The following is a 27,659-nucleotide window of genomic DNA, read 5'->3' as shown; positions in this document are numbered from 1 at the left end:
GTAATTATACCTTGTTTGATTGAATAAATGTATTTTATTTTTACACTATAACATTATTGCGATATATACATTGCTTATTTGCTATAGTGAATCTTTTATCAGGCATAAAAATCCTGACGGCAAGTTGAAATGTGGTAGTGAGACGCCTATCACATTGTCCCTCCCCACCCAAAATAATCTACCAGTACCTCAAGAATTTTAACAAACTTTCACGATACCCTTCTCAACTTCTAATCAGCCTATATAGATGTTAACCTTCCACTCTCAACAAATCGTCAATACAACAGTAAAGTTGTTTTCGTGAGCGTGGAAAATGAGATTTTTTTATCCACAAAGGTCTAATGTTTGTGGGTGTACATGTAAATGTGTGTATGTAAACATTTTGTATATATAGCTGTTTGAACAATTTCCAAAGATATAATCATAAGTCAGTTGGCGCTCCCCCCCTCCCCAACAAAAAATATTGTTATATATATTATATTGCCAAAGATAGCGACATGTCCAAATAAATACAAAGGATTTGTCTCGAAATACATGGTTAGAAGCAAAATGATTTTTAGATGAACTAAAATGGCGCGAAATGTTAAAGTTGCTCTCTTTCAGTAAGCCAACTCCAATAGAGTTCAGATCCGCGCATGCGTGGCTGAAGAATTACGCCCGGGAACATAATATGAAAAGGAAAAACCGTTCATACGAGCGATTGATGCCCGTTAATTTAAATCTAAAAGTTATCACCGGAGAGAAAACGGAGCTATGAGCTGCCCTTCCCCCTCTTGATACGCCAAAGTTGTAGATCCACCCTCACTCAGTATCGATGTGGATGGTAAGGATATCTGCCCTTCCAACGGCTGTAGCTGTGGGGAGGTAAGAATAAAAATAAAGCAGATAGCTTCAGCATTGCGTCTTCACTTTAAAATATAAATTGAAATGTGGACTCTTCCAGTTCTTAGTCAGACCCAAGCACTGAATTCTGTTGGTGTGTGAATACCTACAAATGCACATGTTTGTTTTCATCCCGACTGATTAAACTTGAGTAAATTCGACGAACCAAAATGGTTTGATGAACCAAGGTGCAATAAAATATAATGTACAGAGTGACTTCATTAAAATTCTCCTCGTTTCCGACGGCCGAATTTAATTTGTTCACCCCGGCGCGAAAATCGATGACTGTTGGTGTGTGTGTGAATGTAGACTTGATTTCAAGTCGGCATTATTGGCCGGGTGTTGTTCGCCCGCCGCCGCGATATGGACATATTGCATTGATAGTAGTTATTGGTAGCGCCGAACGACAAAACACGACTGTCTACAGTGTGACTTGTCCCCAAGTCTAGTGTAAAATTTAGTCTAAACCTCAAACTTACAGATGCGGGATGGTTTGACCAAGAAAACCATAACCATAAAACGTAATGTCAATAGTATCGTTTAATTGATTGGCGAATTGAGACGTGGGAACTGGATCATTAATAATAAAATATCATTAATAATGCATTTGGCAATAAAAGATTCAAAAATTCGAGCTAACACCGTTGTCAAGGAAATGGGCCTCAGTTGATCAAAAGACAAAACATGTTTAGTTTTAGGAACTGGTATGATAGTGGCAGTCTTCCACAATTCAGGGAAATTACCCTCCCTCAAGCAAGAATTGAATACACATGTAAGTGGAAAGGCAAATTCGGGAGCAAATTCTTTTATCAGTGTGATAGGTAAGTCCGAAGGATGACCAGCCTTAGAGGATTTCAGTTTTTGAAGTGCTTTCAGAACCTGCCCTTGATAAATTACTGGAGGTGGTGTTTCTGCTGGCAGGTATGCAGGAAGACTTTCAAGCGCTAAAGCTGGTAGCTGATTGCATATTTCGGCAAATTGATTGTTAATAGCTTCAACTGTTCCTCTAGGATTCAATGTAGCTCCGAGGATAGTAGATGGTTTGGATTTAAGATGACACATCCTCTGTATGTGTTTGTGCCATTTAGCTGGCTGACTGTTCCTGAGGTTGTACACAGAGTCTGCGTAGAACTTTCTTTTGGCTTTGATTATGAGTTGATTCACTTTGTTGCGCAGCATACACCATTCCCTCTGATCACCCCGAGTAAAAGCTTCCTGGCGGTTTCTGATAAGTCGTTTAATTTGTATAGTCATCCATGGATTGTCCTTGAATCACAATACTGAACGGACTTCGGGAAAACGTTCCTCATAGGCGTCATTGATGGTAGATGAAAAATCCCTGAGCATGGCATCAGCTGACTGGTTTGAAGTAATGCTGTCCCAGTTACAGCCAGTCACCCATTGCCCGAATGACCGTACTGTAGAGTCTCGGTAGAGGCGCCTGTAGGTGGAAGTAGGCTTCACCGGTGGATATTCAGTCACTGGATTGATGAGAATACAGCAGTGGTCACTACGTCCAATTGGTGATAGTCGTTTGGGTTCAGTAAAAAACGTGGGGTGGTAGGTAAAAATCTTATCCAGTATTGCATTGTGCCGAGTAGGAAAATTGATCACCTGTTCCATATGTAAATTGCTCTCAATGGTGTTAGTTTGGAGATCATTAAAGTCTCCTAGTAGAATGATTGTGGCAGTTGCATCAATTGATTGGATATCGTCCACAGTTTGAAAAATGTGCTAAAGCATTTCATTGGCATATGTAGATCCTGGAGGATAGTAAATCACTCCAATGTAGAAATTAGATGTTGACTGATTGCGATTAAGTTTGAGCCACAAACATTCAAACTCACATGAATGGTTGGATAGTGTCTGCACATTGAAACTCGCCTTGGTGTAGACAGCTACACCTCCTCCTCGTCTTCCATCTCGGCACTTGGACGAACAATGAAATCCAGGGATGTCAGCAGATTGTATGGTAATGTCATTCAACCAGGTTTCTGTAACGGCAGCTACATCGACTGAGTTCTAACTGAGAACAAGCTGCAGATCTTTCAGCTTGTTATTCAAAGATCTTGCATTGGTCAGTAGAATTCGAAGTAGCGGAGCGATGTTGGTGTGGATAACAGGACAAGTGCTTGGAACAGGAACAAGGTGACGAGGGGTCCTTTTAGAATATCTAATAAAAGTCTCGTGGTATGTCGTAGCAGATGTCTCCATACGATGTCGGCCTCTTATATTGATAGTAACAGGGATATGCCTAAACGCCTGTCGACCTGCTCTACATCCTCTCATCTTCTTCAACAGCTCTAATGTCTTCAGGCTTTCATTTGTATCCGTGGTTTTTGCCATTTTGTGTATAGGGTGACGCCTCAAATTTAATATGCTTTCAAACCACTTAGAAGGTTTAACATATGCGGAAATATTTCTTAAAATAAAACAAGAATGGGGAGGTCGTTTAGAGATTGATGTAATTTCTGAAAATGTTGTCTGTCTGCAGCTGACAAAAATCCCCTTTTATGACATCCGCATTGCATGCTTGGTATTAATGACAAACCGACCAAATAATGTATTGTTTGAATTTTAATCTGGTTTAATAAAGAAACGAGCCTTCAAAAGATTTAAGTAGACTTGCGGACAAGTCGCTAGACAGGCTGTGGTGTTTGTTATGTGTTTTAATGTTATAATATGCTGGGTTTCGACGTACATGCATATATTGTTATGTAATGATCGTTAACTTGGTTATCGTTAAGATCGGAGTAAACCTAAAGTTTACACAACCTAGATATACCTGACGGTATACCAAACGTTAAATCTGACACCGTGGTAGCAAGGAGGTTTCGACCATTCTGAATATACCTTTGAATGAGCATGACGACTAGTTATAAAAGATCCAGACATATATCATACTTGGCAATATTGGGACAGTCAGTGGAAAGAACTTGGGTTAATAAGTACACAGGTGTGTATAAGGTCACGCGAAAAAACTTTTCTTACCGTTCGAAAGCACATCGTTCCACGTCACCGTCTGGTTGGTTGTGCTGTAGAGTATGATTGGGTAGGGATATGCTGCCGTCCCTGTCTCCCATGAACACTTGCTTGTCGCGTCAGAGTCGGCCACAACCAGCCAGCCTTTATCCATATCACAGTTAGCATAGTAGTTGTTGATGAAAAACCGCCGATCCAGGCTTTGTTATATGCCAATCGCGAGAGATAAACAAAACCATAAAGATTTCAATCAGGGGCGGATCCAGGAATTTTTGCGGGGGGGGGGATCATCAGCAAATCAATGCTGAAATGTAGAGAGGTTTGTTTGTCCAGACACTTTGCCTCCTCAACATCAATCGGTGTGTGTCGGGGTGTGTGAGTGTTTGTTTATGGTGTAAATCGAGGACACATACATGCAACATCATCGGTGAATTGAGGACAGGAACCAAATCGAGGACGACCTCGATTAGAAAACGTGTACAAAACCAATGAGAGCTGTTGCGAAAAAGTGAAAGTACAAACAAAGGAAAAGGGAAGAGGAACAAAAGAAAATGCTTGATTTACACCATAAGGTGTAATAGGTTGATTCGTGACGTAGCTTACGCCTGCACACTAACAGCAACGTGTAAACGCCTTCAGTCAAATGTCTTGAATGCTTGCTGCCTGCGGTAATTATGGTGCGCGCACACTAAAAAATTGCCTGGGTTAATTTTACCCAAGTAAGAGTGAAAACTGCAACTAGCCGGAATTGGGTTGTCCTTTACCCAATTGTTTGGGTAAGAATTTCTCTTCAATTCATGCGAATTTGTGGTCATACCAGACAAAATTTAACATAGTCTTGTATAACCACAAGTTTTGGTTGAATTTAAGAGAAATTCTAACCCAAACAATTGGGTAAAGGACAACTCAATTTTGGGTAGTTGCAGTTTTTACCCTTATTTGGGTACAATTAACCCAGGCAATTTTTCAGTGCAGGTATTGGTATTTTCAGTGAGGCAACAGTGCCCATGCTCCGGTTCCAAGTTAGTCTAACTATTCCTAACCATAGTCATCACTCCAACGCTTAAGATAAAGATGAACTGTCCGTGCAATTTTAAAGTTTCGCCCCGAAAAATATAAACATTGTATTTTTTTTTAGTCTTCCTGTACCACAGTTTATTAACTTTTGAACGACAAAAGTCTGACCACGTTCACCACAAAATTCGAAATATTTGCGGATTGACAGTAATACAGTTGTGGCTGGGTAGATTGGTTCACGCCCCTATTAAAAGCGAAAATATTGGGCTGGAACCAGTCTACTCCTAGGACGGAGCAACCAAAAGGAAGCCTTCCTTCAGAAGACTGCTAAACATAGAAACAAAGTAGCCTTTTTCGTTAAAATAAAAATACACAAGCTAAAAAACCGTCAACAGTTATTCGAAATTGTCGATGATCACGTAAAAAATCAAAAACAAAATCGGCTGCCACACTACGAACATCACACAAGGTGCAACATACAACTAACAACATACAAACAAGAACAACCAACAAACAACAGCAGTCTACACTTACTTATTAACATCACCGTCGACACTGAAGAACTGACCACTACCTCCAGTTAACTGAGCCGATTTGAGATCATCCCAGGGAGATGAAATCAGGCGTGTCTGTGTGAACCAACTCTTGATGTCCGAGCCGGTTCCATTGAAGATCAACTCGGCTCTCACCCCCGAGCTGTTATACAGTGAAAGCTTTACCTTAGCAGAAAAAGAGAGGGTAATAATGTGTCAATGTTTTTAATTGCAATGTATATGTGCTATTCGTTTATTTATCAACACGTTAACGACATATCCCACATCACAGTAGTCAACAATTGTTTTGTTACACCTATGTCTTGGATTCTTTGGATTTATTTTTGATGTAAAAAATCACGAAAACAACAGCAGTAAACACAACAAACGTGACAGTCGAACACCAACTCACATGCATGTCGCGTGCTCGAAACAGCCGATCGTCTGCTAGGTTCGCTGCCCCCACTTATGCGTGAAAACATGGGAAAATAGTGTGGGTACCAACGATAGAAGCGTTTCACACCGTATGTACTACACCTACAAAGTCATATCACACTGCATCTTTTAAAAACTTAACACGTTATCGTTCTAGGCCAATGAAAATACATTATTCAAGACAAAGGTATAACAAATATAGTTATTGCCCTATAGCGCTTGTGTCGCGTCATATTTCTGTTTGTGTCACGCACTACCCACAGCGGTCGATTCAATTTAGTTTTCTCTCTTTCTTCTCTTATTTTGAAACAACACACATTGAACGATATTAAAAGTTTTCAAAAGCGAAAGCCGTGCACAGCAAAAAAATGATTTGAGCATCTTCGACCTATCAACACTTGACAATTAACTATAAATAATAAGTATTTTCGATTTTTATGCAATGTACTTAGTTTTAGGTAACCCACAAAATGACCAGCTAAGCAGTAGCCGACCAAATAATTGATTAACTCTCTTTAAATTAAACAGTTGAGTAAGTACTGAATAAAGTCGGCACATCAATGCTTTTTATGGCGAACAATTATCAAAAATCACTGCTTCAATGAATGGACGCACGAATGTCACCTGAAAATTTCTAACCTAAACACTATAAACTAACAATAAGTGACAAATTCTATTAAAACACAAACATTAAAAGGGTAGAAGTCGACCGAGGACTGAATCAGAAAAAAGGTGATCTTATAGGGGAGAAAATAATGAATAACTAGTTTCCATGTATTGATAGCAGGCCTACTTACCCTTCGGATATTCAGCTGTCCATTGCGCCAGGCTCGGTAGAGGGAATTATTACGGCGATGGCAACTCGCCTCATAACTCGAGTTCCAGTCCATTGTGGTCCACATGTCATACAGGTCGACTCCAGTTCCTGCCACGCCTTTGAACACCAGTCGCCACGCTGGGTCTGTATAATAAGTAAGAGAGTATTTTCCCCTTTTCGTTTCTACCTGATGAAACCACACCTCGACACACTTTTATGACAGTAATACGAATCACGGATTATTCAGGGGAAAAAAAGATCCCGAAAAACAGATTACTTTTTTAAATTGCTCTGTTTCTTTCAAAACAAACGTTATTCATAATCGAATGAGACATCAACCGAAAACAAAGTCCGCCCATGTTTATGACTTTACAAATTTCGAATAACTTGCGGCCCGACAATAGTTCCGTGCTGCGGGTAGGCTGGTTCCCGCACCACAATCAGTATCGATAGTGTACGGACCGGGAACCAGTCTGCTTCTTATGCGGCGACTCATTTTAATGCCAAAATTAAAAAGCCTATTTTTTCCCAGGTTTGCAAATACCCCCCCCCCCCAAAAAAAAAAGGTGTTGGGGTTGGAATAAAAATATACACAAGTTGAACATTTTATTAAGAGAAACAAAACTGAATTTATTGAAGACAGTGGCGTTAATCTGTGTGCGCACACATGCTAGTGGGTTTGTTTTTGCATTCCATATGGGACGTTGAACAATAGAGGACAATAGGGTCCCCAGTTCCCGAGAGGTCCCCAATTTGGATTCGTGTACAAAACATATGGGATGTCTTCCTAAAAAGTACAAACAAAAGAGGGACAATTGGGGGTCCCCAATTGCAGGCACATACACACTTATGTGTGATGTGGGGGGGGGGGGGGGGGGGTTGGGGGGGGGGAGGAGGGAGAGGGGGGTGGGGATGACCAAAATTGCCCGGTCGTGGAAATTCGAAAGCAAGGGAGGGGGCTGGTGGCTTGATGCTGAACACCAGATGAGACTAGGGGACGCTTTTTATGATACAATTTCTTATCCGCTATGCAAACACGATTATTATTAAGTATTTCTGGGAATGAAACCAAGGATTCCTCAAAAGCGCTCTTGGCACTGTAGCTCGCAAGCCTGAGGAATCCGGTAGATAGGAGACAATGAGAAGAAATTACCATTTTAGAGGTGGGAGGAAAACCCCAGAAGAATATTCACGGCCGAAAACCCATGGAATCATGAAATACACATGTTGGCCCAGGTGGGATTCGAACCCTGGTCACAGCGGTGGAAGGGACGCCAACCTGACTCCCCTAGGGGTCCCCGATCGAGCTGCTATCCGCAGCTGGGGAAATGGGGGGAAATGATACCATGGCCCATCCCCTGGTCAAAAAGTGTGGGGGATATAAACACCCCTCCCCCGGATTAATGTCCTTGGTTGAAGAGCACGAGTGATGGAACGTCTGTGAATTATTAAACTACGCAGTAAACTGACATTAGTTCAGGAGTGCTTGGTTTTTGGCAGTGGCGGGTCTCCATACCTTATCGACAAAAAAGAAACAAACAAAAAGTCAAAGAGAGAACGAACAAACACGAAGAGATTTCTATAATTAATACCGATAAGAAATACCATGTGCATTCGTTCTCAACACCACATCCATATACAAACTAAGTGGGAGAAAGAGTATTTGAACAATCGAAACAGCCACCTGTCATTCGGTCTTCAAACAAAATTAACATTTCATTAAAAAAAATAATCGATGAACGTTTTTGAAAGGAAAATCGGGGTATATGCATGGCAGGCAGTAGTATAGTATATTGTATATCATGTAAATGGTATTGCAGGAGCAAACAACAGAAAAAATGAACATAACCCCGACGATTAATTAATTTCAATACACTTGCTTCACCGCATGCCATCCCAAACCACTTTCACTGAAAATAATGTTTATTATCACTGGAAATGCCAGCCTAGCATCAATTGTATTGCCCGTTGGCTGCCTTCACTTGCGTTTCCTTCCTTACTGCATCAATATTAATGGTAGCGGTTTATTATAAATTGACTCGTCAAAGATGTACACAAAGCTTAGACGTTAACAGGTGGTATATTCGCAGAATATAGCTCCGTTATAGGTGAACCAAATGACGATTATTTTGAAATACCGAAGGGGAACATGTTATTGGCATTGTTTTGGCGACCACAATGTGAGTGTATAAGCCATAAAAGCACACCGTTCCGCTTGACTTAGTAGGGGCCTTTGTGAATCAAAAACACTAATTATTCAGGTGGATGTAATGTAATATTCTGGTGGATGTAATGTTGAACGGCTTATGAGTGAATTAGGCTATGAGTAAAGTGAATATAAAGCTTTGGTGAAATATGTCAAGTGTATCAGATCTATTTGGCTAATGAGCCCATCAGGACATTACTAAGGGCCGCAGTGAGCCTGGTAGAAGGGGATGGTCGTTTTTATCATGAAGTGGACCTTTTCACTATACAAAATTCTTTGGAATAAGCGAATAAATATGTGCTTGGCCGGTTTTGCACACTCTGTTTAAGACCAATCGAAAAAAAGAAATGATTCCACAAGGATACAAATTCCAGTATGTCTGGAGTCTTGATGCTAATAATTACCCCAGTGGAAACCTTTCGGTCAAACATTCAAAACCTTTAAGTCCTAACGTCAAAACAATTCCTTATATGGAGGTTGGCGCGCGCTTCGAAATATATGGCGCAGAACGCAATTGTGCCGGTGTAGTGTGAATTTCTATGAAATATTAAGTCTGGCTACCTGACCCCATTATCCCTCGGACTTCAAAAGCAACTCCGTTGCCAAAAGTGTGCCCATCGGGCAAAGAATTGTTTTTAAACCATCTGCAATGATTCTTTTCTTTCGATCGAATTCATTCCACGCGGATTAATTTCACACGCTATTTGACACCAATCCTTTGTTCACTTTGAGCAAGTTTCTTTCCCCCGTAAATCGGCCGGTGGTTTTCGCAGTAATTACCAATGTTCCTACCTGCCTTTAATGAATGAAGTCTTCACTCAAGAAACACGCAAGACCCAAATAAAAATTGTAAATTTCTATGCAAAGACATGCACTTCTAAATTGTACAAAAGGATACAATTGACACATTTCAATTTGCCACTGAAATCGAGGGACCCTGTGCTCTCATTTTGTTGAGGATTAAAAAACGGTCCTTGATTGACCTAAGACATAATGACGTCACGCTTCGGCTTTGTTTACATGTGCGCTTTCCTATGGGAGCCAGGGTGGGGACGACTGGCGTGACGTGAGGTATATAAACAGTGATCACCTTATACATGAGGTATATTCATACCATAGCGCTCGGCTTCAATGCTAATTTTACATTCGTCTGCGAATACAAAAAGGTATTGGTCAATATAATAACATGAACCGGATCGTGTTCCAAATTGTCTCCTTGCCAGAAATATTAATGCCAGTGTGAGGCTCTACTTATACTTACCTTGTATATCATCTGAACAATGAGTCTTGGGTTCATTGCCATGGCAACTGGACTCCGAATAAACGTCGCATCCGGCATCCTGTCACAGGGAAGTAAAATAAATATTTTACTATTGCGACCGGCAATTCATTTACACGAGACAGTTCAGCCATGTATCGATTTTCCATGATCCAATGCGGGTCAGTACACAGGAAGGCAATTTCGAAGTGGAATCGACACAATCGTGTAAGCCTACATTATTTTAATCAGCCTTGAATGACAAGTAGAGAAAGGGCTGGCTGAACAATTCAATGTCATTTGCGCCGTGCGCTAACGATTATAGTTGCAGAGATGTCCCGAGGGTGTGTGGAATCCATCGGGCTATTTTAATTAATGGGGCTTCGCCTCACTAGCGAGAAAGTCACTTAGCTTATGATCAAAAATCGTCTCCCGTATGCAATTTGGGGTACAATCTTTTTGAAAATATCAGAGATTATTAATGAAGCACTGTGAAACACAAATCCTCTTCATACCACTTTTGTTTTTACCGCCAGAAGAGTGTTTAAGGGGCCATGTTTTATTTAGGCGAAATAGAGACGTACATTATTCAATACCCATTTCCCTTGACCTTTTTTTTGTAGGTGAGGCGTCCATTTGGCAAAGTTGACGAAATAAGCCAAAAAAGGAGAATTATGTAAATCGAGACTTTTTCCGTTGATGAACAATTTCAATTTAGAATGGCGTGTTGAAGAACAATTTTGGACAAAGTTTCTCTTTGGGGGATGGGGACACATTTCATAATTTGGGGGTGGGGAAAAAATTTAAAGATGCTAAGCCGTTTATCCAAACTGTTTCTGAATTTGGATTTAGCAGTCTAAGCGGTAAATTCAAAAGCAAAATTCCAAATTGTCGCTTTTATGCAAGAGGAAGTAAAATTTTTGAAAAAAATGGGGAACGATAAAAAAAAAGTAGAATTTTGTCCTTTAAATCCATTCTATTTCCATTAAAATTTGAAAAAAATAGAGCTGGGAGGTCTTTTCTCTGAAGCAAATCCGACGTATTAGCGCACCGACGTTCGCTAATTTGAATGCGTCAACAGTAAAGCTGTCAAAAAAATTAATTTTAAGAATGCTGCAAATTAATCACGTCGGTGAAGGGCAAACCGTATTTGATTTACATCACCCCGACGCAAAAATTCCATCTTATGAATAGCTGCAAATTAAATTTTGAATGCACCAAAACGAAATCGAATGCCCCATAAGGCTCAAAACGAAAACAAACGTTGTAAGCAAAATCTTGGGTGCCTAAAAATTGAAATTGAATGCCCCAACAATGCAAACAGAACACCCACCCTATAGTATAGTGGTAATGTGTAGGTCTAGTGGTTATTATAAAGGGAAATAGGAACATTTGCTTTGTGTTATTTTTTTCTTTTGAAGCAACAAACTTGCTCTAAATCTTAAGAAGGTTGCATTTTTAATAACAACTCCCTGTTGAAGTTTCAGCTCAGTGGATTCTATCAATTTTGAGAAAACGGAGTAAAAATATGCAATTTTTGGGGGGTGTCGTAACTGGATTCCGTTGCTAACCCAAGTAAAAGCAAACTTAAACTCCCTTCAATGATTGAGTACTTTCTTCCCAATGATACCATTTCCGGCAGAATAATTTCAGAACAGTTTGGCAAATGGTTTTGTATTTTTCGCGATGTAACATACCAAGTGCTTACACTCCGGGTAATTAATTCTTCCTAAACGTTGGTACTTTTTTACCCAATGTAACCAATAATTGAGTTGATTTCATGCTAGAACTGGACAAATAACACTTCCCGGCCCAAAAGGGTTTTACGCACCTGCTTCTTTTGTTTTGTTTATTACAGTGTTCAACATTTTGAGTGAGGAATCTCGAAAAACAAATTTTGGAATTGACTTGCATATTTTCCAGCATTATCAATCTGCATCCCCGTCAAACCCAATATATAAATGGAAATAAATCAGAGATAAACCACTCACTGACCTGTTGGGTGAAGGTATACACGGAGCCAGCCTTCTCAACCAAATGACGGCTGGAGACGTTCAAGTGCGACACGCTGTTCAAGTCACACTCTTTTTTCCGGTACCAGTAGTTGGCCGATTGGCAACCGGGGGTGTCCAGGCAGGCCAGGTGGCACCGCTTGTGCGTCGGGGTGGGACTCGACGAGACGTTCCAACCGACCAAGGCTGTATCTATCACGCTACACCAGGGTTGCATTATGGCGTCGACGCCGCCCGAAGACCAGAGCCCGGCCAATAGAGCCCAGGCCAGGAGCAACAGACTGCACCGTCCGCTCACGGTGGGCTGTGCCGTCATGATCAAGCCGAACTCACGTACTGTCTGTGTACTAAAAGCGATCGTGGCTCTTCTTTTATACCAATCCTCTCCGCACTATGACAACAGCACACTTCTCAAATTTCAGAGCTAAGCGAAGCGAACTCATTACCAGGGTACTAAATGTCAATTATTGTTGACGTCATTAAATAATCTTCGATTTTACGTGAAGCAGAAACCCGCCCTTAGCGAAAGGCTTGCAGTCATGATACCAATGTCAGCGGCATTTATGAGCTGCAAACGCTGTGCTGCCAAGGACTCGTTAGATAGGAACATGAATATTTCAAAGCTTTCGATTTTTTTTTGGCTCACCAGCAAAGCTTGGTTGTCATAGTAACAGACAGGGGCGGCGGAACCGGGGTGGGGGGGGGGGGCTGGGGGCATTTGCCCCCCCCCCCTCCCCGATTTGTCCAAGTGCCCCTTTTGCGGCCATAAATGTGCCCCCTCGAGCATAAAAGTGCCCCTTGAGATTAAAAAAAATTGCCCTTAAAGTATCTTACTATTTCTTAGAAGTAACCATTTCCCAATATTGGTAAAGATAGTTTTGATATATACGAGGATTATGTAAACCAAGTCCCAAACCCATACAATACGCCCTGATAATGGGCACATAATGCATAGTGAGCATGCAATCATTGGTTTTGAAGAGCGCCCCCTATGTAAGATGATGGTTCCAGCCCCCCACCCCCCCCCCCCCCCCACCCCCACCCCCCACCACCACCCACTACTATTTGATTTTACGGAGGCCAAGTGTCCGGTGAAAAAACGTGTCGACATTTCAGCACGGGTTTGCAAGTGCCCCTTTTTTGGTGATGCCCCCCAGTTTCAAACCCGTTCCGCCGCCGCTGGTAACAGACTCTTGCACCCAGGCACGTCAATTATTGACCGATTAAACGATTGAACTTTCGTAGAATTGAAATGGGTTTAAAGACGTGCACGTCATACGCCGCCGATGTCAAGCGTTTGCCGAGGTCATGCGCTCCACACAAACCTGGCGATTAATAGCAAGGTGCCCAGTTATTTATCACTTTTTTCATCCGTTGGAAAATAAAAAATAACGGCATCCGTGACGGTCTGAGTGATGAATACAGTCAGCTTCGAAGCACTGTCCCAATTTCCAGGCTTATTTATTCTTAATGTCTGAGAAACCTCAACTAGAAATTTCAACTGTTCACCTAAATCGCCCGTTCATAACGCACAGTAAAAATGCCGGACGAGACACTGTGTGGAACGGTCACTTTTGGAGACAAACCTGCGTTTAATTACATCACACTTCGAAACGGCGTATTCGTTTCATGAAGTGCGCCATCTAACGGCACGATTATACCAGCTTGCCAACCAAGCGTAGAAAGGTCTATAAAAGTCCAAAACAGTTGTGCGAGGGCGCTCTACAACCATTAAAGCTATAGTCCATCATTTGCAGCCATCCGAAAAGTAACTGGCGTAATTATTGATGAAAAACATACTTGGTTAAAAATTAGTAAGTGGAATAAACTCCCTGTGAAATTATTCTTTCTGGGAAGCTGTCATTTTGAAGTAATCAACGAAAGAAGGCCTTTCCAACGGTGCGTCTTAAGACGCACCGTAGGAAAATTTAAATTAGTAGGTCGTTTAAATTAGTAGTCGGCGAAGCGCGCGCAAGCATTGGCCCGACGCACAGGCGCGCGCGGTTGCTATAATTCGTCGGATCAGTGCGCGACGTCGCGTATAGCTGCAATTCAAAACAATTCAGAACATGATTCGGTAATTTTTGATTTGAAATTGAGATCCTAGAAAGCTGTTTTTCTCGGAATATACAGCTGAAGCTTAGCTGAAACTTCATCTGGTTAGTTGTTCAGTATCCTTCATTAGATTTTGAACACTTTTGTTGCTTCAAACGAACAAAATGCACAAATTACAAATGATGGACTATATCTTTAACCATCGATGTTCTACAAAATGCAACAATTGCTATCAATCACTGACGTTTTGGGCCAAGACTAGCTAGTTCGATACGACTATTTGTATGTTTTCAAGGTGACTATAAAGCGCGCTCTCATGTGACAAAACCTTTCAAAAAATTTAAAATTTGAGAAACTATGTTTAGTCAAATAAAAAAAAAAAGAACATGGTCAATTCTTAAATATTATTTGGGTTTTTTTTAAAGGAAGGAAAAGGTCGCCCACTTTATATGCGAGCATGTGCGCCTGCGTTGTGTACACAGCTGTATATCGGCAGCGCATCGATACTTGAAAACGCTATTTTTGGACGAGTAATAATTTTATTTTTTGGGGGGGGGGTAAACATTTCTTGACAAAGGGCACTTGCACATACGTGCAGAAATGTCGACACCTTTTTTTTTTCTCTGGACACTTGGCCTCCGTAAAATCAAATAGTTGAAGGGGGGCTGGTACCATCTGTTGATGGGGGCGCTGTTCAAAACCGACGATTGTACATACTAACAGACATTCAGTGCGTTCGATTACTTCCCCCGCGCTTACTCGTGCAAGCGCGACAGCGTTCGATTTACCTCTCACGTGACTTCTCGGGCTTACTCGAGTCTGGCCCAAGTCAACCTAGTGCCCCGTGGGTACGATCTTGCAGCGCCATGTTGTTTCTCATCATGCCTTGTGCGATCGTAACCCCTGGAATTGTGTAATTTAAATATACCAAAATACGGTACATTATAATTAGGGCTGCAGTTTATCCGTTTTACGTGCCGGCGCCATCTTTAAAATTTTAAAAGTTGTGATTTTGAAGAATCGATCCTTTCAAACACAACGTTTGGATGTTGTGTTAATTAGCAAAGATTTGTATTAAATGTACGTACCCCTTTAGTGCCTTTACAACCACAGATACAGGGTTTTTTTTAGCGAAAAACGCGGCTGACATAATCCATATCGTACAGGCTTTGCGACTTTTGAATCATAATTTTTTTTTTTCGTACGTGACGTTACGTGCAAAGCTAAGCACGCGAGCGCGAGCGCATTATGGGCGCACCCGGCGTGCAATCTTCGAAATGCCTGCGCGCAGTACGCTGTGAATAGCCACTCAGCGTCAATTACGTCATCATCACAGCCAGGGGTTAGTGTAAGGAACGAGCACGCGCCCCTGGAGTCGAGTCTGGGCCCAAGTAACTGACTCGCCGAGCCGGTCACTCGAATAAGTATCCCATAAGGCCATGCAACGTCCGGCGGGCGCCTCATCAGGCCGTGTCCGAAACGGCTTCCACGGAGCATAGAGCTACAAACCCTATGAACGGAGCTACGGCTACGAATTATTGTCAGCGCGTCCCCGCGTATTTTCAATGGGCGTGGACGTGCTCTGATCTAGACAGTTAATTGATTAGGATGCAGCCTGGGAAAAATGTTGCAACCTGACGCCACTTCCGCGATCGTGTACAAAGTCTATGGAGAGTCAAGACAATTTTTCCTAACAAAATTGGAAATATTTCTCAGTCCCAGATTCATATCTTATCGTCATTTCTGCAATGTATGACCTTTATTGAGATGATATATAAAGAAAAAAGTGTCGTCAGGTTGCAACCTTCCCCCCCCCCCGGAAAAGCAAAAAAAGAAGTCATATTGGTGTAAATTTAATGGGGGGGGGGCAAAATGTCCCTTCCCCCTCTAAAACTGATAAATCGAGAATATGTTGAGAAAAACAGGATTAGAAAAAAATCCTGGCGACGCCCATGTTTCCAGGTCTTGCACGAAACTCTACCCGAAACCGTTCATTTATTTAGCTCCACTGCGCATGTCTATCATTACACGAGGAGCCAGGCGCAAGTAAGCTGGGGGAGTAATCGAACGCACTGATTATGATGCTTTTTAGAGCGATACATGCGCGATAATTCAGAAAAGTCACCCGTAACGGCCGATTGCACAAAAAGGGAGCGATTTTTTAAGGGGACTTGTTCAGAAAAAAAGGCACTTGTTAACAAAAAAAGGCACTCTTTACAAATATGGGGGGGGGGGGTTAAGCGCTGGTGAAAAAAACATTTGAATGAAAAAGGGCATTCTTTACAAAATAACCCCCCCCCCAACCTCCCCCCCCCCCCCCTTTAACCTCCCCCGCTGGCTACGCCTTTAACACATGTCCACCTTGTAATGCTTTTAAATAGCAAGTCCAAGTAAAACACGTACCTTTTAATTAAGGTTGACCTTACATTATTCTGAAATTGTAATATTTGAATAAATTTATTGTCACTGTGTCTTTTAACTGTAAAATCTGGGCTGAAAGTCTACGACTAGAACCATGTTCATTCTTTGTTCATTGTGATGTGCTTGATACTCTTTATGGAGACATATTGTTGCGCCACCTATTGTCCGATAGGTGGCGCTATTCATCGTAGCGCTATTCACCGATATGGGACCCTCTCCCCATTGCGAAGGCAAGCTCATTTACTGCGAAGAACGGACGTTATTATATTCCTGTTCGGCGAATTACTCGATCAACTTAAAGGCAAATTTGTTTTAGGATCATATGCATTTATTCTAACCGGATAATTTATCGAAAAGCTTAGTACTTAGTATTAAAGAAAGTACTGGTACTCCGTGAAATTATTCCGTCTGGCTTGCTGTCATTAGAAGAAATCATTAAATGTTGGTGTTTTCCATCCAACGATCACTCAACTGACTGATTTTTTTACGAAGATTGCTTTAAACGAAATCATGTTTCGTGATCAAAAAGTGCGTGTCGTTTTTCATTGTTTTTCTTTTTGGTCTCAAAACGTGTTATATTCACTGAGCTGACAGTTCATCAGATTAGGAATTGAACATTTTTCGTTCTTTTTCAGTGGTGTTATCATTGAAGAAAACAGGTCCTTCGTATTATTGATTGTACCTTGCACCTGGGCGCAAGAGGCTGTTTTATGCTCAGTACCTAACACAATGAAAAAAAAAAATTTGTTCGTCTGTTACTATGGTAACAAGTTGAACAGAACTGCTGAGCCAGATGCAGAATTTCAATATTCCAGTCTGAAGTGATCGTGGTGGTAGAGTTGCTGCAAATTGTCGCTGACATTTGGACATCACGACTGCGACCTTTCACTAATGAACGACTCCTTTATTCAGGCGAAAGCGAAGCCTACAATTAATTCAAGAAGTTAACGACAATTATTGCAGTTTCATTGTGCCTCTCTTTTTCACCCGCTAAAAAAATCGTCCTTCCGTTTTTGGTATTAATTATTAAAGTTAACAATACCATGGTAACGAATTTGCGAGGGACGGTCATATTAAATATTAATGTTATTTATTATTTATACAAGTGACCTACCGCTTTGTATATCCCTAAAGAGTGTAATTTGTTCATGTATGCTGACGACTCTACATTGACGTGTAGTTCTACCAGGGCGAGTGTTGATGAGATAGAGAACAACCTCAATACAGCCCTAGCTAGAATATACGATTGGTGTGTCGGGAACAAATGTATCAATAAACGCCATCAAAATCAATCAATGCTCACTGGAACTAAACTAAACGTTCGCAGTACTAACCTTAATGCCAGTATCGCTGGTGGTGCAGTCGTACAGGTGAACACATATAAATGTTTGGGTATTTTTATTGAGGAAACTTTAAGTTGGGGCCCAAACGTTGAATACATGAATAAAACAGTTTCCTTTAAACTAGGTATGCTATATAAATAGAATCCGCGACTGTGTTCCCCAACGCAGCATGCACTCTTTGTCAGCTTAGTTATGCCATCTTTAGATTATTGTAGTATTGTCTGTGGAGGACGATACATATCTCATGGCAATATTCTAGCAAAATAGTGTCTGGAAAAAAACGGCGCGGATCACCTTGAAGTGTGGTCTTAACTCCATCAGTCGATATGTTTGCTAGACTATCGTGTCTTCGGTATTAAACCCGTTGTATGGCAAAAAAACATTACAGCTATTGACCAATCAAGAGCTTTGGCCGAATATCTACTGTAAGGCCAAAAAAAAAAAAAGTCGGTCTCTGGTCAGCTCGCGCGTCGATTTTAATCATGCGCGTCGTTCTTTTTTTTTTGCAAAATGTTCCGCGGTAGCTCCAACAGCGCCCTCTATTTCCGCACCTCCTCAATTTCTTTTTACCAAAGAGCACCAAGGAATAGGAAATTGCACCAAGGCAAATTATGGAGGACACCGATGTTCATGAGGACACCAAAAGAGCAAAATAGTACCCACCTTGTCTGTACAATGCAAGCTTGAAGAGAAAAAAAAGCAAAAAAAAAAAAAAAAAGCCGCGTGGCCGCGTCAATTCCGGAACTTTGGTCTGACCAGAGACCGAATATTTTTTTTTTTGGCCCAAATGACGTTATAGCTTCTAAAGGCGGCTACGATTGGCTGGTGTGCAGTGTCGCATAAAAGTTACATGTACGGATATATCAGTCGTTCGTAGTGTGGCTTTGCAGGCACACGTGAACGTCTGATCCGCAGCTTTAGCCTATTATTGGAGAGGTTTTGTAGAAAGGAGCCCAGTCTGTGCGAGCGCTCGGCTTGATCATGACGGCACAGCCCACCGTTAGCGGACGGTGCAGTCTGTTGCCCCTGGCCTGGGCTCTATTGGCCGGGCTCTGGGCTTCGGACGGGGTCGATGCCCTAATGCAACCCTGGTGTAGCGTGATAGATACAGCCTTGGTCGGTTGGAACATCTCGTCGAGTCGCACCGCGACGCACAAGCTGTGCCACCTTTCCTGCCTGGACACCCCCGGTTGCCAATCGGCCAACTACTGGTATCCGAAAAAAGAGTGCGAATTGAACAGCGTGTCGCATTTGAACGTCTCCAGCCGTCATTTGGTCGAGAAGGCTGGCTCCGTGTATACCTTCACCCAACAGGTCAGTGAGTGGTTTATTTCCCAGATCGATTGGATTTAAAATTGCCCGCGGCGCAGCAAGGAAGTTTTTTTAGAAGGGGGGGGGGATACTTTTCAGGTATTTTTTTTTATGCATCCCATTTTATTTCTTTGGTTCTCGTTTCTGACCAAAGAAAAAAACAAAACCTGCTTTAATTTTATTGCCGCTGACCCTCTCTGGAACCCATCAGCGAAACAAAAAAAAAAACACAAAAAACACCCAAAAAAAGAATAAGAAATACAAAATTCTGGCAACCATGCTTTGTGTTATTTGAAAAGCTAAAATGATTAACATATTTTAACGCGAAGTACAGCATATAGCAGCCAGTGGAATCCCAGAAGGTGAGGGGATGTTGCCTCTCGTATTAGGTGTCTATGGTATACCATTACTGGTAAATAAGGCTGTCACTATACAGCCACAACGTTAGTGAGATGCTTAGTGCAGATAGAATGTAACTCGACTACATGTTGCCAAATATGGTTTTGTTATATTAATGTTTAGTCGGTGATATGATATGAACTCACGATAAACTCATTGCAATAAACAAAATTAAAGGCAACTCGTACTTGGCATAATTTAATTTAGCCATCTAGCCTATACGGGTGCAACTGCCTCTTTCCCGACCAACCAGAGGCAAAACATTTCAGAGGCAAAAAAAAACCACATGAAAACCATTATAAATAAAAAGGGGACCCCCTGATCTGAAAAAAAACAAACAATACTACTAGACTTTCACTTTCCGCTTTGCAACATACACATCCCACCAGTTCCGCCGCTGAATAATTAATGTAACAATGATACAATAAATGGGGACACAAATATATTTAACGTGCATTAATGTCAATTACTATAATATCGAATCGCAAACATTTATTTTGTTTTATGTATTTTCCTCAGAACATCGGATGCAATTTTCAGTCGACTGCTGCCAGTTGCCATGACGATGAGCCCAAAGCTCCGTGTGCAGATAATATGAGAGGTAAGTAATATTGATGAGCCACATAAAGTACTGGCGTAACTGCTTTGAAGGACACAAGATGAACCACGTTCAAGGCTCATCAATGATATTAGAAAGCGTCTATAGGGTCTACTTTTAATTAATTGCCTTTTCTGTTGATATTAACTCCATACCAAAATGTAATTAAAATTTAATCAAGAAAGTGCTTGTCTGCAAATAGAAGCCTTAATTTGGCGGCGATTTCTTGTCAATAATAGGAGACAAACTGGCTTGTAAAATCCGAAAAACGGGGAACAATTGTTTTTTTACAACAATGGAATGGTAGGGCGGATCATAAGGCTAGAAGACGAAACAATGATGCGAATCTCTTTCACTGTTTACTGTGCATGAAGACTTGTTTTTCGCTGGTCGGTAAAATATTCAATCGTCATTATCATTTCCCTCGGACACTGAAGAAACGGTCCCACAATGTCATACAATGCCTTAGTACCAGGTGCCTCGGTTTCTATCCCAATTGAAATTCGTCTATTTAGTTATTTAACAATATTAAGGGGCGTGCGTGAGATGGGTCTCCGTTAAACAGCGTTGATAAACCATTCTCGCATATATAGAAAAAAAATACACGGTATACCCCAGATTGTTGGGTAAAAAAAATCCCAAAGGGATGCACGACACCTGCCTGTAGCATGTAGGCCTACAGTCTTTTGATAGCAGAGCTGTTTGAACGAGCGGAGTGTTTTAATATATAATTGCACTGTGTTCGCCAATGAAATTGCCGCCGTTTTTGATATTTCACTATAATTACCATTTTGGTTCAACAATAATGAGCGGGATTCATCGGGCCTTTCTGTTTTTTTTCTCTTTTCTTTTGAAATGTTAATGTACATTAAGCCGATTCTTATATATAATGCAGTAACTACGGGAATACACACAAAAGAACGCTTATTAAGACAACACTGTCAATAAAATTCAACACCAATAAATATCTTTTTGTTTAATTGATTCGAGGCGGGATTCAACGTTCATGTCTTCCACCTTACCCTGTCTTTTTCGGCTTCCCATTTATAATGCATTAACCAAGGTAACAGATTAACAATGGTATAAAACCATTAATGCCTGCCATACAATGACTTCCCTTCCCAAATCGTTAATAGGCTTTCTAAATGAAAAGTTAAATTTTCAGTGTTGGAGGTCTCGAGGCCGGCCTCGGCCTCGAGGCCGGCCTCAAGGCCGATTTTCGTGGTCTTGGCCTCGGCCTTGGCCTCGGAGGTGCAAGGCCTCGGCCTTGGCCTTGGCCTCGGAGCCTTCCTATCTCGGCGAATCGGTCGAGGTCGGCTCGAGGCCGCCCATTTTGATGTGTTTTCTATTCTAATTAATGTTAATTTTTTACCGTATCAAACCCTCGAGATTCTGCCGCAGTGGGTTTCGTGAAACGAACGCATATACAATGTACGCACGAATGAACTGGAAATGGTTGCATTGAACGTACTCACGTACGTAGCATCTTCGCCTAGCCTGCGCTTCAGCTTTCCACGTGCGTGCAAGCGTTATAACTGTTACCGCGTGCCAGACTACATAAGTCTGGCACCAATCCCATCTGCCTACAATAACATGTGGTAGTAGACTAGTCTGGTTGCAGTGTTGTACAAAATTGTCTCGTTTCGCCTCTGTACCCCGACCTTTAAAAATGATTTGCGGCAAGGTGCAGCAAGCTTAATCATTTCTTTTTATAGGCCACTATTTCAGTAAAAGTCTGAACTTTCTTGGTACGATCGAGTGTACTAGTCCGTACCTTTTTTTTTCTCATAAAGATATAATTAAAACAGTTACGATTTATCAAGTAGATTTTATTTTTACACGGTGATTTAAATGAAAGTTCCGGCTCATACGGTAATGTTTGGCGCAAATTGTCGATATGGAAAGCGCGATTTCAGAATTCGTTTTTCCATCCAAATGAATGCAAAGTTCTAAATGAATGTTTTAATAATAGGAGTCAGTACCAGGATACTTTTTTGTATTTTTAGAGCCATGTTGATACTTATTACATGTATAAGCACGGTTTGAAATTGACTAATTTTGCGTGGTTACAGATATACGGCCAAAACCTCTGGACTCCCTACCTCTTGCCATGATCTTAAAATTCTTCGAAGCCATTGGATTCAAATCAGATGATCCGAGAATTCATGGTCGTTTTGATGAACTGAGTGATATCATGCACGCATGTTCCGTGTTGCCGTGTTGTTTGGAGCGGGATTGGCCATTGCCAGACTTTGTCTGGTACCGCGGTATTCACAGTGATAATGCGTGGACACTTATCCCGTTGGGTGGAGCGCGGGATTGGAACTATGCTTTGCCCGTGCGTAACGGCGGGCCGTCTGGCATTGTCTGGTCGCATCGCGGTGTTTGCTCGGCGCGCGCCCGGACAGTGCGAAGGTCGGGGGGGTCGTAACTTTTTGGTTATGAGATGAGTGGTAAACCTAATTGAAAAATCAAGTTGTTGTTTATTTAATGGGGATTCCTATAATATTAAGCATTTTGATAGGTTTTGAAAATAAGATATATAAAACATGCTAAAAGTAAATAATGTTAATCTTACAGAATAGAAAGGGCAAACACCTATGAGCCTGATTCAAACGCCATTGATTTTGTTGTGTAACACAACATGAGAAGGGCACTCTTTACTAATATTGGGGTAGGGGGTAAGCGCTGATGAAAAAAAGGGCATTTGAATGGAAAAGGTCTTTACAAAATTTGTTTACATGTCAGTCTGCGTTTTGTTTTTATTATTATCTATTTTTGTTACGCATTATGTTTATTTTATATACCATAATTGTATACGTTTTACACAGTTTTTATCTGTAAACTGTTAACGCAGTGAAATGTGATGGGCCAAATACATGTAACATGCAAAACTGCTTAAATGTTTGCGCTGCCTGTCAGTTTCCTGTTGGTATGACGTCACAGGTAACATATGCTATAAGCCCCCTTTTGACCAGAAAAACTGACTAAATGATGTCATCGTTGATTGTCAACAAACGTTCTGACGACTTTTAAAAGTTGATATTGTGTTGGTGTAAGTATGTTAAAGTCGGGTTTGTCAGGGAGATACGAAAATCGGGAAAATGCTCTATTATACAGACCCAGAGTGGCGACTGGTGTTCAAAGGCGTGGCAGGAACTGGAGTCAAGCTGCATGACATGTGGACCACAATGAACTGGACCTCGAGTTATGAGGCGAGTGGCCATCGCCGTGATAATTGCCTTTACCAAGCCTGGCGCAACGGGCAGCTGAATGTCCGACGAGTAAGTATGTCATGAATACACTGTAATAATTTGGTTAATTTCGAATGCAAACTAGGGAATGATTATTTTAATCTTGCGGTAAAAGATATCAACACATTTTACACTCTTCCTTTTCTGCTAAAAAGGTAAAGCTTTCCCTGTCTAACAGCATGGAGGTGAGAGCCGAGTTGATCTTCAATGGAGCCGGCTCGGACATCAAGAGTTGGTTCACACAGACCCGCCTGATTTCATCTCCCTGGGATGATCTCAAATCAGCTCCATTTACTGGAGGTAGTGGTCAGTTCTTCAGTGTCGACGGTCACATTGAAGAGTAAGTATAGTTTAGTATCCCCAAGAGATTGGCTGTCGGTAGTCCAACCAATAGATAGACTGACTGATGACCCCCCCCCCCCCCGCCCCTCCGAAAGATCATTAATAAATTGAACATCACAGAGTCCTTTTGTATAGCTGCAGTTTTAGTTTATGAAAACAAAAATTATATAAAGACATCTGGGCTATAGTGTCATTTGCATATATCCCAAAAGTTGCCTACCGAATTGTTATCATTAAAGATCGGTCTTGGATTAAAGATTGTACTGGTACTAAACCCCCCATGATATTGTTCTGCCTGGCTTGATGTCAATATTTTGGAAAAAATCAAGACATGTGATTTCCAACGATCAATTGACTGATTTTTGGAAATAAAGAGTGATACAGACGAAATTGTGTTTCGTGATCCAAACGTTGTGCATTGTTTTTTTCGCTGTTTTATCGAAAGCGTAATTTCCACTCTGTGCTCAAAAAAAAGTGTAAAAGTCTATCCAATGAGCTAAACATTCTTTGGACTTTGAACAATGAACATTCTTTGGACTTTGAGTGGCGTTGTTATTGCAAACTAACAAAATGCGTGAAACGCAAAAAAAAAAAAAATCCCTGAGCATTGTCGCCACTCAATGTTACAAATCTTAATTTATTGCTTCAGGCCTTTTGTATTGTATGCGTAAACCGCAGTGCCTCATTCAGCCCCCTTGAAAAATCTTGGATTTAAAAACGCCAGTCGCGCCCCCATTTTGGAAAATCCCCTATCCGCCGCTGTCTCTTATTGTGACCGTATTTGTGACATGATGTGTGATTGACTCGTGATATGACATTAGACGGGACTTCAGATGGGCTTGATTACAGCTCTTGGTACACGTATATAGTTGCGAGCTACGGTCTAAAACCAAAGACGGTAAGATTTGACCTGGAATACGGGTTCTATTTGTTGGCACAATACTTTCAGGGCCAACATGACACTTTTCGGGGCCAAAATGATACTTTTCTTGATCATTGTCATCGTTAGTTTGGCCCATGAAAGTTTCGTTTTGACCCCAAGATGTATCAGGCCAAATAAAACCTGGATTCCGGGTCAACTCTCTGACCTGGGTTGTTTTAGTCTTAGAGTGAAGGTGGGATCCATTTTTAACCCAACCCTCTATGGTAGAGTGGTTGTTTAATTGGTTCTTTCTCTATCTCTCGATTGGCATAAAACAAAGGGATCGGCGGTTTTACATCAACAACAACTATGGTGGATGTGGAGTGGATAAAGGTTGGCTGCTTGTGACCGAGTCTGCTTCGCTAGTGCACTGTCCATGGGAGACAGAGACGGAAGCACATCCCTACCCAATCATACTCTACAGCACAACCAACCAGAAGGTGACGTGGAACGATTTGCGTTCAAACGGTAAGAAAAGGGTACTACATGTACTATTGTATTATTATGTATAGAGTTTTTCTGATTACTAAAAGCCGGTATCCGCCATTGATTTCATACATCCCCCTCCTCCCTATGCATCAGTCTGCGTTTGCTTATGGTGTAAATCGAGGACACACACGTGCAACTTAATCGGTGAGACGAGGACAGGAACCAAATCGAGGACGACCTCAATTAAAAAAGTGTACAAAACCAATGAGAGCTGTTGCGAAAAAAAGAGTACAAACAAAGGAAAAGGGAAGAGGAACAAAGAAAAATTCTCGATTTACACCATGAACGAACGTGCTACAATCCCGGCCAAAATGGTTGTGACACTTGGAAATAACCTTAGCCTACAACAGTCACCAACTCCCCTGCTCCCCCGGTCAATGTTGTTCTCTTTAGCGGATAGAGCACACACCGCGCAATGAGAGACAACATTGACCGGGTGCTGGGGGGGGGGCAGCGAGATTTGGCCAGGATTGTAGTTTGTGTGTGTGTGGAAATGTCGGCAAAGCGGCCCATGTGAAAGATGGTGTACATCCCACCGCGTCTCTCACGCGATTGTAAAGGCGGTAAACCGCGTAACTGGAAAACTCACTGGTTTCGTTCATAAATGTATTGTTCTATCGCTTGAAACCAACCGACTTTGCGGGCGCTATTCGTCTTCGGCATATTTGCCGTCAGACACACAATTTTGTCGACAGACAAGGGCGGATCCAGTACCAATTTTTTTTTGGAGGGGGGGGCAAGAGGGTTCGAGTATTTCTCTTTCAAAAAAAGGGGAAGAGGATGAAGTAAACAATACCGTCCGCTATTTCCAAATTGTAATATTAAAACTAAAAGGTATGTGTAGCTGATGGCTTGCGGGGAAGAAACGCAACTTTTTAATTTATTTCCTGAATTTTTAAGACAAAAAAAGTGTATTCATTCCTGTCGATAAAAAAACAACGTTTCGCCCCCGTTGCCTCCCCCCCCTTGGGTCCGACAATGTCGACGAACGACGAATTTGCAGGGGGGAGGGGAAACGATTTGTTGGGGAGAGGGTATGAATCCCCCCCCCCGCCACCCCTCACACCCCCCCCCCCCCTAACACCCGTGATGATAAGTTGTTGCAGAAGGTTTGTGAGCATCAACATAGGCCTAATGTCATGGTGCGGGTCTAATCAAGCATAGGGAATAGTCTACATGCTAAGCTACATGATTCTGCTTTTTTTATTCTTACCTTCCTACAGCTGGACCAGTCGTTAGGGCAGATAGCCTTACCATCCACATCGATACTGAGTGAGCCTGGATCAACAACTATGGCGTATCAAGAAGGATGGAGGAGTGATTGTAGCCCCGCCCCTCCCTCCGTTGAATTTTTAAAGTTAATTAACGGACATTAAATGCACCTTTTTCAAAGAGCTACATTAATTTAATATAGTTCTATGACCTTTTTACAGTTTTGCTATTCACAAAATGCGCTTGGCCGTAATTCTTCAACCACGCATGCGCGGATATGAAGTATATTTGCATAAAATACAACTTATTTCTCGCCATTTGGCGCTTCAAAACTTTTTCGCTCCTTCGTACAAACTATATTTTAGAAGATAATTTTCTTGGTTATATTATAATTGTGTTTATTTACCATTACTGTTATGGTTATTTACTACCAACAAAACAAAACAAAAATGCTGGAAAAAATCGCTCAGAAGTTATAAGTTCACGATTAAAGCAAAATTCGGGCAACAGTGTTCCCCGTGCTCAGAGTGTAAAAGCACAATTAACTTAATCTGAGATATTATGGACTATATATCATCAATGGGAGGAGCGTTATTGTGAAAACAATTCGCCCCAAAATTGAGGCTGTTTAATTGGCAACAAAATACCCATTCGCGTCATTAATATTCGCGTTTTGAGCTGTTACGAGAGAAACTATTGCAGTCCAAATCCTCCCTTTCAAACTTACCGTGCAAAGGGAAAACATAACAAGTTTCTAGAAGTTTGATGATGCATGGCAACTGGGACATGAATACTGAGCCATTCCTTTAGAAGGGACAATAAACTAAACAGATACCGTGTACTGGATCATTGGACAAGTAACGGAATGTGTCGTGCGTGTGTGTATTTGATGCATACAGTGAAATCCATTTTGTAACCAATTTAGATCCGACTTCCACCATAATTAAAGGTATTACTGGAAGATAGCACATCAGTCTTGCTCATGTTACACACTTCCCTACATTTATGGCGCATGGGTCGTTGGCATAGATCACGTGCGTTTCAGCCGCACTTTTCAACTGCGCATGCACGATTCTGATGGCTATTTGCATACGAAATGAGGGCTGCCGATTTTGCACCACTGAACTAGCTATACAATCTTTGTGTAAAAAATTGTTTTGGGTAAAAGATT

General features: G+C 41.5%; 2 protein-coding genes across 2 annotated transcripts; one reads left to right on the top strand and one right to left on the bottom strand.

Moving 5' to 3' along the window:
• Positions 1–731: 731 nt before the first annotated feature.
• Positions 732–12,458, bottom strand: LOC119736583. Its single transcript, XM_038210600.1, has 7 exons — positions 12,126–12,458; positions 10,134–10,212; positions 6,647–6,810; positions 5,416–5,600; positions 3,874–4,064; positions 2,164–2,363; positions 732–854 (listed from the first exon to the last, which is right to left on the bottom strand). The coding sequence occupies exons 1-7, from the start codon at positions 12,456–12,458 to the stop codon at positions 732–734; spliced, it is 1,275 nt and encodes a 424-aa protein (XP_038066528.1).
• Positions 12,459–18,903: 6,445 nt separating this feature from the next.
• On the top strand, positions 18,904–27,453 carry LOC119737089. Its single transcript, XM_038211181.1, has 6 exons — positions 18,904–19,275; positions 20,191–20,272; positions 23,390–23,553; positions 23,679–23,863; positions 25,068–25,255; positions 26,500–27,453. Exons 1-6 carry the CDS (start codon positions 18,943–18,945, stop codon positions 26,550–26,552), a joined length of 1,005 nt encoding a protein of 334 aa, XP_038067109.1. The 5' UTR covers positions 18,904–18,942; the 3' UTR covers positions 26,553–27,453.
• Positions 27,454–27,659: the final 206 nt, after the last annotated feature.

This window comes from Patiria miniata, unplaced genomic scaffold, assembly GCF_015706575.1.
Source record: "Patiria miniata isolate m_02_andy unplaced genomic scaffold, ASM1570657v1 HiC_scaffold_3, whole genome shotgun sequence".
NCBI classification, from domain to species: domain Eukaryota; kingdom Metazoa; phylum Echinodermata; class Asteroidea; order Valvatida; family Asterinidae; genus Patiria; species Patiria miniata.
Note: the sequence above shows the minus strand (reverse complement) of the source record. Positions and strands in the feature narration are given on the sequence as shown.

Bases quoted from the DNA above. Each gene is read 5' to 3' on its own strand.
- LOC119736583 (XM_038210600.1), bottom strand. From the start codon at position 12,458: ATGACGGCACAGCCCACCGTGAGCGGACGGTGCAGTCTGTTGCTCCTG. The intron at 4,065-5,415 runs GTAAGTGTAGAC...CATATAACAAAG, and splicing joins GTCGACGGTGATGTTAATAA to CCTGGATCGGCGGTTTTTCA. The intron at 2,364-3,873 runs GTAAGAAAAGTT...TCATCAATCCAG, and splicing joins GAACGATGTGCTTTCGAACG to TGACTGAATATCCACCGGTG.
- LOC119737089 (XM_038211181.1), top strand. From the start codon at position 18,943: ATGACGGCACAGCCCACCGTTAGCGGACGGTGCAGTCTGTTGCCCCTG. The intron at 20,273-23,389 runs GTAAGTAATATT...TCTATTATACAG, and splicing joins GTGTGCAGATAATATGAGAG to ACCCAGAGTGGCGACTGGTG. The intron at 25,256-26,499 runs GTAAGAAAAGGG...ACCTTCCTACAG, and splicing joins GAACGATTTGCGTTCAAACG to CTGGACCAGTCGTTAGGGCA.